Here is a 9,622-nt window from a genome sequence, read left to right as displayed (position 1 = left end):
GGAAAGAGGTCATTATCATAACGACAGCAAAATCGCCCTGTGGCAGGCACACTACCAAACAGTACTTAAATATGCCTCCTGTGGATATGGATGAGTGTTATTCCCCAGCCACCTGTGCCACTCCTTCAGAAATAGACTTAAAAACAGCCTCATTGCCACTATCACATTCTTCTGAAACTGAAATGACACTTTTTGCCTTTAAAGATCTGGAACCCACAGGAAGCAGTGATGATATGGGGGACCCAAGCTCCCCCTTGAGGAAGGCTTGCATGGCCCCTAACCGGCCGAAGCTACCTCAGGCTCCACACTGGATCAAGAGTCCCCCCTCATTAATGCACCAGAACAGAGTGGCCTCCTTACAAGCGGAGCTCCAGGATATTACTCCAGAGGAAGAATTATCCTACAAAACCAATGGGCTGGCACTTTCCAAGAGATTCATCACTAGGCACCAAAGTATTGATATAAAAGACACTGCACATTTGTTAAGAGCCTTTGATCAGGCCAGCTCAAGAAAGATGTCATATGAGGAAATAAATTATCAATCATTTTTTTCAGAAGGAAATCAGCAATGCATTGACATCCCAGTTGACCAGGACCCAGACTCTAACCAGACAATATTTACTTCCACCTTAAGAAGTATAGTTCAAAAAAGAAACTCAGGAGCAAATCACTATAGCTCTGATTCCCAGCTCTCAGCTGGTCTCATCCCTGCAACTTTAGATGATGGCAAAACACTTATAGGAAAGAAAAAGATCCTCTCACCATCTTCTTCTTTGTTGTCAGGATCCAAAGAATTGTTGGAGAATATCCCACCAGGTCCCCTGAGCAGGAGAAATCATGCCCTTTTAGAAAGGCGTGGTTCAGGAGCTTTCCCTTTAGATCACAGCATTACACAAACCAGACCAGGATTTCTGCCACCCTTAAATGTGAATCCTCACCCTCCCATCTCAGATATCAATGTCAGCAACAAGATTTCCAGCCTTCTTTCTTGTGGTCAAAAAATGCTTATGCCAACAGTTCCTATTTTCCCCAAAGAATTCAAAAGTAAAAAAATGTTATTAAGGAGACAATCATTGCAAACAGAACAAATTAAGCAATTAGTTAATTTTTAAGAGACGGCTAGAAAATACAGTTTGTTCACATGTCTATACCAGAGAAATATGGAACTAGAGAAGAAAATTCAAACGTTCATCCTTTTAAATCTTTTAAGTGGTTAGTCCATAATAGTTAGGGGTATCAAAATGTACTGTGTATCATCATGTTAGGCACTGTGGATATACAAATAATAGATAGCTTTTGCTAAGGGAATTCTCTCAAACAAAATTAAAACTATTTTTTTCAAAACCTTCAATATTTAACAACCTTCATATGGTCTAAGTTTTTAATTTAAACAAAAATAAGCAAAGAAAGAAGGTCACATATGTTGGAGATAACTTTAAAAATTTCAGATTTGCCAAATATTTTATTAGGAAACATTGTGTTCAAATCAATTTTTAAAAATCATTTCATGATTGTAATTTTCCATGATGCTAACAGCATAAAAGAAAACATAAACAGCTATAAAGAGTTCTGTGATCAATAAGCCTAAGCTACAAAGAAAGAATGAACTAATTCTTGAAAAATGTTGACTGCAGGTAGGTGACAATCTAATTAACATTTTAAAAGGTCAACCATTATAGTAGATGAGGCAGCTATATGTGTTGTCAGCTTAATAAGTGTCAAAAATGGCAAAACGGAGTTTTATAAGCTAGTAATAATCTGTGCCAAGTGTTTGTGTGCTGTTTTTTGCTTTGCTTTGTATTTTAATGTTATTTTATGGAATTCTTCCTTCTCCATATCTTTTAATTCCTGTTATTGTTTTTTGAAGCTTATTCATAGGTTCCCAATAACAAGATAATACAAAATTTTAAAAGCATTTCTCATTTTCTTATTATCAAAGTGTTCTTGTCTTTTTAAAGACAACCAAAAAAAAAAGTTTGGGATTTATCATAAATAGAAACTAAATGCTTGCTTTGGTTGTAAAAATGAAAAACTGATTATTAGATTATCTTAGGTTAGCTAAAATTAAGAAAGGCAGTAGAAATTTAATTATAAAATGTATTAAATATTTGGTCAATATTAAACAATATCTTTTTTTTCTGATATATAATTATTAGACATTTATATAATTAGAATAATTAGGATAATTTCCTTGTGTGACATTCCAATCATCTAGTATTTAGGACCTGTGAATAACTTCTAACAAAGTAAATGAATACCATGCTAGAACCATAAAATATTATAAAATGACTATATTATCTATATGATTTCAAAGCATAGTGTTTATAGACCTTATTTCAATCTAGCAGTTTTACAACAAAGAATAAATCAAACTGTACAAAACCTTAGTGTATTAATTTGAGATCCTAGCAACTGGCATGATGCTTTTCTTCACAATTTGATATAAGCAAGTTGTTATGTACATAGTAATTATTTAATTTCTTGTGGCTTTTATTTGAAAAAGTAACTGTAAGTTTTCCATTTAATGTTTTGAAAAACATTAATATTAATTGCACTAGAAGTATTTTTTGATTCAGAACTTAGAATTGTACCTGATGTTTATAGGTAACCTTAACCCTTTTTGCAAGTTTTAATATTGAGAAGAGTTCTTGGCTTTACCTTGTAAGGGTGCAGTTTGGAAGAATATGTAGCTAGATTAGTTCATAAACAAAATGGTATCATTAAAGATTTAAATGCCATTTGGGGTATCAGTGATTTTTACTTACGTCAAATAATAATGATAAATATTTCAACATAATCTGAAGAGAAATTGTGCCATGTATGTTACTTTGAGTAAATAGAAAACAAAGAATAACATTTGTTGCTATTCTCATCCCAACATGAAAAGAATATTTAATAGGATTAAAACTTTGGTGGCCATATTTGGAAGAATTTTTAGTCTTGTGTCAATCCTAGGAACATCTTAGGGGCTGTGGTTGTTTGAGCCTAGTTGTAAAGTCATCCTGTGGGACTCAATTGAGATTAGACAGCTGACTTTAAGTACTGAAAGGACTGATGACTGACTTAGTCTGAATCCTCCAGATTAAGAAAAACTAGAACCAGAAATTTGAAGTTACAGAAATATTTCAACTCTTTTCCCTACTAGAGCTGTCCATCTACGGAAAAGTCTATCCTAGGAAGATAAGAACCACTTTTGGAAATAGGCTGAGGATAGATGTTGATCAGAGATTTAACAAAAGAGATTCTTTTTATTGAAGAATCTTTAAAGTCTTTTCAATTTTGAAGGTTGTTTGAGACAGGCTTTACTTATTAACAATTCTAGATTCATTGGGACAAGTTGAAAACTAATGATTGAAATTACATTTTTTTTAAACATCTTTATTGGAGTGTAATTGCTTTACAATGTTGTGTCAGTTTCTGCTGTATAACAAAGTGAATCAGCTATACATATACATATATCCCCATATCTCCTCCCTCTTGCACCTCCCTCCCACTGTCCCGATCCCACCCCTCTAGGCAGTCACAAAGCACGGAGCTGATCTCCTTGTAATATGCAGCTGCTTCCCACTAGCTATCTGTTTTACATTTGGTAGTGTATATATGTCAATGCTACTCTCTCACTTTGTCCCAGCTTACCCTTCTCCCTCCCTGTGTCCTCAAGTCCATTTTCTACGTCTGCATCTTTATTCCTATCCTGTCCCTAGGTTCATCAGAACCAATTGTTTTCTTTAGGTTCCATATATATGTTAGCATACGGTATTTGTTTTTCTCTTTCTGACTTAACTTCACTCCATATGACAGACTCTAGGTCCATCCACCTCACTACAAATAGTTCAATTTCATTTCTTTTTATGGCTGAGTAATATTCCATTGTATACATGTGCCACATCTTCTTTATCCATCCAACAGCGGACACTTAGGTTGCTTCCGTGTCCTGGCTATTGTAAATAGTGCTGCAGTGAACATTGTGGTACATGTCTCTTTTTGAATTATGGTTTTCTCAGGGTATATACCCAGCAGTGGGATTGCTAGGTCATATGGTAGTTCTATTTTTCAATTTTTAAGGAACTTGCATACTGTTCTCCATAGTGGCTGTATCAATTTACATTCCCACCAACAGTGCAAGAGGGTTCCCTTTTCTCCACACCCTTTCCAACATTTATTGTTTGCAGATTTTTTGATGATGGCCATTCTGACCGGTGTGAGATGATATCTCATTGTAGTTTTGATTTGCATTTCTCTAATGATTAGTGATGTTGAGCATCCTTTCATGTGTTTGTTGACAATCTGTATATCTTCTTTGGAGAAACGTCTATTCAGGTCTTCTGCCCATTTTTGGATTGGGTTGTTTTTTTGATATTGAGCTGCATGAGATGCTTATATATTTTGGAGATTAATCCTTTGTCTGTTGCTTCATTTGCAAATATTTTCTCCCATTCTGAGGGTTGTTTTTTTGTCTTGTTTATGGTTTCCTTTGCTGTGCAAAAGCTTTTAAGTTTCATTAGGTCCCATTTGTTTATTTTTTGTTTTATTTCCATCTTTCTAGGAGGTGGGTCAACAAGGATCTTGCTGTGATTTATGTCACAGAGTGTTCTGCCTATGTTTTCCTCTAAGAGTTTTATAGTGTCTGGCCTTACATTTAGGTCTTTAATCCAGTTTGAGTTTATTTTTGTGTATGGTTTTAGGGAGTGTTCTAATTTCATTCTTTTACATGTTGCTGTCCCATTTTCCCAGCACCACTTATTGAAAAGGCTGTCTTTTCTCCATTGTATATTCTTGCCTCCTTTATCAAAGATAAGGTGACCATATGAGCGTGGGTTTATCTCTGGGCTTTCTATCCTGTTCCATTGATCTATATTTCCTTTTTTTGTGCCAGTACCATACTGTCTTGATTACTGTAGCTTTGTAGTATAGTCTGAAGTCCAGGAGCCTGATTCCTCCAGCTCCATTTTTCATTCTCAAGATTGCTTTGGCTATTTGGGGTCTTTTGTGTTGCCATACAAATTGTGAAATGTTTTGTTCTAGTTCTGTGAAAAATGTGCTTGGTAGTTCAATAGGGATTGCACCAAATCTGTAGATTGTCTTGGGTAGTATAGTCATTTTCACAATGTTGATTCTTCCAATCCAAGAACATGGTATATCTCTCCATCTGTTTGTATCATCTTTAATTTCTTTCATCAGTGTCTTATAGTTTTTTCTGATACAGGTCATTTGTCTCCTTAGGTGGGTTTATCCCAAGGTATTTTATTCTTTTTGTTGCAGTGGTAAATGGGAGTGTTTCCTTAATTTCTCTTTCAGATTTTTCATCATTAGTGTATAGGAATGCAAGAGATTTCTGTACATTTATTTTGTATCCTGCTACTTTACTAGATTCATTGATTAGCTCTAGTAGTTTTCTGGTAGCATCTTTAGGATTCTCTATGTATAGTATCATGTCATCTGCAAGCAGTGACAGTTTTACTTCTTCTTTTCTGATTTGGATTCCTTTTATGTCTTCTCTGATTGCTGTGGCTAAAAATTCCAAAACTATGTTGAATAATAGTGGTGAGAGTGGGCAGCCTTGTCTTGTTCCTGATCTTAGAGGAAATGGTTTCAGTTTTTCACCATTGAGAACGATGTTGGCTGTGGGTTTGTCATGTATGGCCTTTATTATTTTGAGGTAAGTTCCCTCGATGCCTACTTTCTGGAGGATTTTTATCATAAACGGGTGTTGAATTTTGTCAAAAGCTTTTTCTGCATATATTGAGATTATCATATGGTTTTTATCCTTCAATTTGTTAATATGGTGTATCACATTGGAAATTACATTTTTGAATTTCAGTCATCCACATGACTTCTTAGCTTTATTTTCACAATTATTAAGTGTTAGATTTAGTGGCACAAATTTAAATTTTGATTGTCAGGCAACACATTTCAAAAAGGATCTCCATTTCCAAAAAAAAAAAAATTGCTATATTAGCCCTGCAGCTGTGGGTCCTATAAATATGAAGAATCTGACATCCAAGGGAAGAACAGTTCCACCAAGGGATTCTATCACTGTCTTCTGAAATGGAAACTGTGATAACCATCTAGTCATTCCAGGCTCCTTCATAGAAGAGAAAAAGGAGTCATTACGTTCATTGAAATAATTCTCAGTACTACAAATAGGAGCTAGAAGGAATATGGGTGGAATTTGATAAATTCACTGGGGACTCCCTTGTATTATCATAGCCAGTGGTAAATATAGGTTATCACAATCCCACACAGGCAGAAGCATCAATGCCTCAGAATTCTCAAGAATGAAGAGATGGGGGTACACCACCGGGTACATTCTTGACATTTCTGCCCACAGCTGTTGGAAGGGACAGCCTAAGGTGTCATATGACCCCACTGGTTCCCTTCCTCCCCAACAGTAAAGTGGACTAAGGATGGACAAGTGACTGAAAGGAACAAACTGGGATGAACCAATGGGGCTTTCTCTCAGTAATCTAAATTTGTTCTGTGGAGCACTGAAGTCCATGACCTCCCAATGCTGAGGACCCTGTCTTAGTTCTTGCCTAGGACAGTGGTCTTAGTTCTTAGCCTTCCTGCAGTCTAGATGTTCAGCTTTTCCCTAAATTTTCTGGATATGTCTCCTTATGGTAACTTCCTCCCTAGCCTCAGTTATTGGAGTTGAGTAGGATTCTATTATTGCATCCCAAATGTCTCTGACCAAGACAGTACCTAAAGCAGTATCAATTGGATCAAAATGGAAAATATGGTTCAGAAATAAGATAATCATTATCAGAACAAGGACTGCATGGCTCACACAATGAAAGTTCCAACATATAGGGCAGCTTTGGCACCTAAGGATTCAGCTTTGAAGAGTATCAGGAGACAGTGTCTTCATCAGTGACCATAGCATGTCACATAGGCTCTTTAGAACAATGCCTGGCATATAGTATGCACTCCAAATTTTTGTTGCTTCTTATCATCATAAATATGGTAAAGAATTTTGAAAAACTAGGAAACTTTGATAAATTGGTGAGACAATGGTTATAATTATTCTCTTTCCCCTACAAAGTTCCAAATAGGTCATTTATTTAATACATCCCTTTTAACTCAAAAACAACTTAAATATATTTTTGTACTGTTTGAATTTTTAAAAACCGCCTGCATATATATTTTTTCTATTTAAAGACTAATAGAGAATTCCCTGGCAGTCCAGTGGTTAGGACGCCGAGCTTTCACTGCTGAGGGCCTGGGTTCGATCCCTGGTCAGGGAACTAAGATCCCACAAGCCGTGCAGTGCATCCAAGATGAAAAAATGTAAAAAAAAAAGAGACTAATAAAACTTTTTCAACAACTGAATACATAGAGATGCAGAATATATTTAAATGTACTACACACATTTTATAGCTTAAACAATACTAGAATGATTAAAGCAGAAATGGCATTAACCTTTTATCCATATATGCTGAACACCTAAAACATTTTGAGACATTCACACTTTTTGGTCTTAGAACTCCTTACAGTCTTTGGGACTTCCCTGGTGGTACAGTGGTTAAGACTCCGTGCTCCCAATGCAGGGGGCTCGAGTTCAATCTCTGGTAAGGGAACTAAAGAACCTGCACGCCGCAACTAAAGATCCTGCATGCTGCAATGAAGATCCCTGCAACAAAGATCCCGTGTGCGGCAACTAAGACCTGGCACAGCCAAAAAAAAAAAAAAAGATTTTTAACAGTCTTAAAAATCAGGACCTCAAAGGGTTTTTGTTGTTTTTTGCTTTTTAAAAAAATCTAGGTTATGGGTATCAATGTTTACTACATTAAAATTTAAAACTGAGAAATTTTTTAAATACTGTTTTAAAGTGACAAACCCATTACATGTTAGCATAAGTATTTTATGAAAAATAACTACATTTTCCAAAATATATTTAGTGAGAAGAGTGGCAGTGTTTTGTTTTTGCAAATCTCTTTAATGTTTGGCTTAATAGAAAACAGCTGGATTCTCTTCTGTGTTTCTGCTTCAATCTGTTGTAATGTTCAGTTGAAGCATATGAAGAAAATATGGCTTCACACAGATATGCAGTTGAAAAAGGAAGAAATAATTTAATAGGTTTTTCAGATGATTGTAGATAGTCTTCCTTGATACTATACTCAAACTTGGTAAGTGGTAGTTTCTTACGTTAGTTGTAATGTAGAATCTGAAACCACACCAAGGAACTTCCATTTTCTGTTACACTAAGTTTCACTGCCCTGTCTCACACTTTGAATGGATTCCTTACCCAAGCAAGACCTTACAATATTGCGCATGAGTCATTTGGAAAATATTGATTCCTTGAGTTATGCAGACCTTCCAAGTGTTGACACATTTCACTATATACCATAAAAAAATAGTATTCATTGATATCACCACTGATACAAAAGTCTTTAAGTATTGGGAATTGTCAAGCTCACAATGATGGGTTCAAGTTTAGTCAAATTCTAATTTTTCATGTAAAAACTCAGGTTTCATCATTGGCAGCAGATACTGTCACTTGTTTTCCTTCAAGTGACAAGCTTGCTTTGTTCATTTTTGAGAAAATATCTGCCAAATACTCAAGACTAAGTAACTGGTCTGTCAGTTGTTCTTTCAAGTATAAATATTTTTTCCATGAAAAAAAATGGCTAGTTCAGTTTGCAACAAGGACTTTTCTTTAGTACAACCATTGAACTTCAGTATACAGCAGAATTGTACTATGCTTAACTCACATTCTGTCACATGAAATATTAAAAAGATGTGTACTCCAGGTCAAGATTTACTAAAATTAATAATATTTGCTGAATCATTGATGATATTCCTATGTCTTTTTTGTTTCTAGTGTGTGGGGCAGTGAAGAATATGACTGATAGTTGATGCCATTGAATTTGATTCATACTAAGGCATCCACAATTTAACCTAACATTCTTTTTTCCATCATCACTGCAAATGTCAACACAGTGAAACAGGCAATTTCACAAGTGGCTTTGACCTCATCCATCTTCTGAAAGCATCTCAGGGGAACTGAGGGGTTTGTGGGCCACACTATAAGAACAATTGGCCTAAGAGAATTATTGAGGTTTTGTGTCATCCATCCATCCATCATTTGTTAAAGGCCTATTCTGACCAGGTATCATATAAAAAAGTAATTTTTTCCCCCCAAAACAGCACAGTTGAGGGCAAAATACAAACGCGTAAAATAATTATAATCTAGCGGAGGATGTATATCAGGAGAAAGCCCTGAGGAAGTCTTGAAAGACTCATTATAGGAAACTTGACTTAGGGGCAGAGCTCAACAGGCTCTGTGAAGAGGTCATGCCCTTCAACTTTAATTCAGAATTTTTTGATTAGCTCTTGAATTCACAAAGTGGCAACAGACTCTCACGGCAAATATTTCAATTGAATTTTCTGAATTCTTAACTACATTATGTGACCCCAAGAAAGGGATAAAGAAGAAAGGGACAATGACCAGCCTTCATGAAGATTCTTTAGCAACAACCAAACCTGGAACAACTCAGCTGGTCCCTTTCACAAGCAGAAGCATAGAAACAAAAGAGCCTCCCTAGAGGACAGGAGGTTGGGTGAGCCCCTTTCAAGGCCTGCCTGTTTTCTGTCTACTCTGATCGTTAGACTGGGGGGGGGG

At 35.8% G+C, this 9,622-nt stretch overlaps 1 protein-coding gene across 1 annotated transcript in view; it reads left to right on the top strand.

The window, feature by feature from the left end:
- The window catches only part of ANKRD34B (ankyrin repeat domain 34B), a 1,640-nt gene extending 528 nt beyond the window's left edge, over positions 1 to 1,112 (top strand). The window contains exon 2 of the mRNA XM_007471980.1: positions 1 to 1,112. Coding sequence (XP_007472042.1) covers positions 1 to 1,112 — 1,112 coding nt within the window.
- The last annotated feature ends 8,510 nt before the right edge of the window (positions 1,113 to 9,622 follow it).

This window comes from Lipotes vexillifer, unplaced genomic scaffold, assembly GCF_000442215.2.
Source record: "Lipotes vexillifer unplaced genomic scaffold, Lipotes_vexillifer_v1.1 scaffold83, whole genome shotgun sequence".
NCBI lineage: Eukaryota > Metazoa > Chordata > Mammalia > Artiodactyla > Lipotidae > Lipotes > Lipotes vexillifer.
This window is presented reverse-complemented; position numbering and strand designations above follow the sequence as displayed.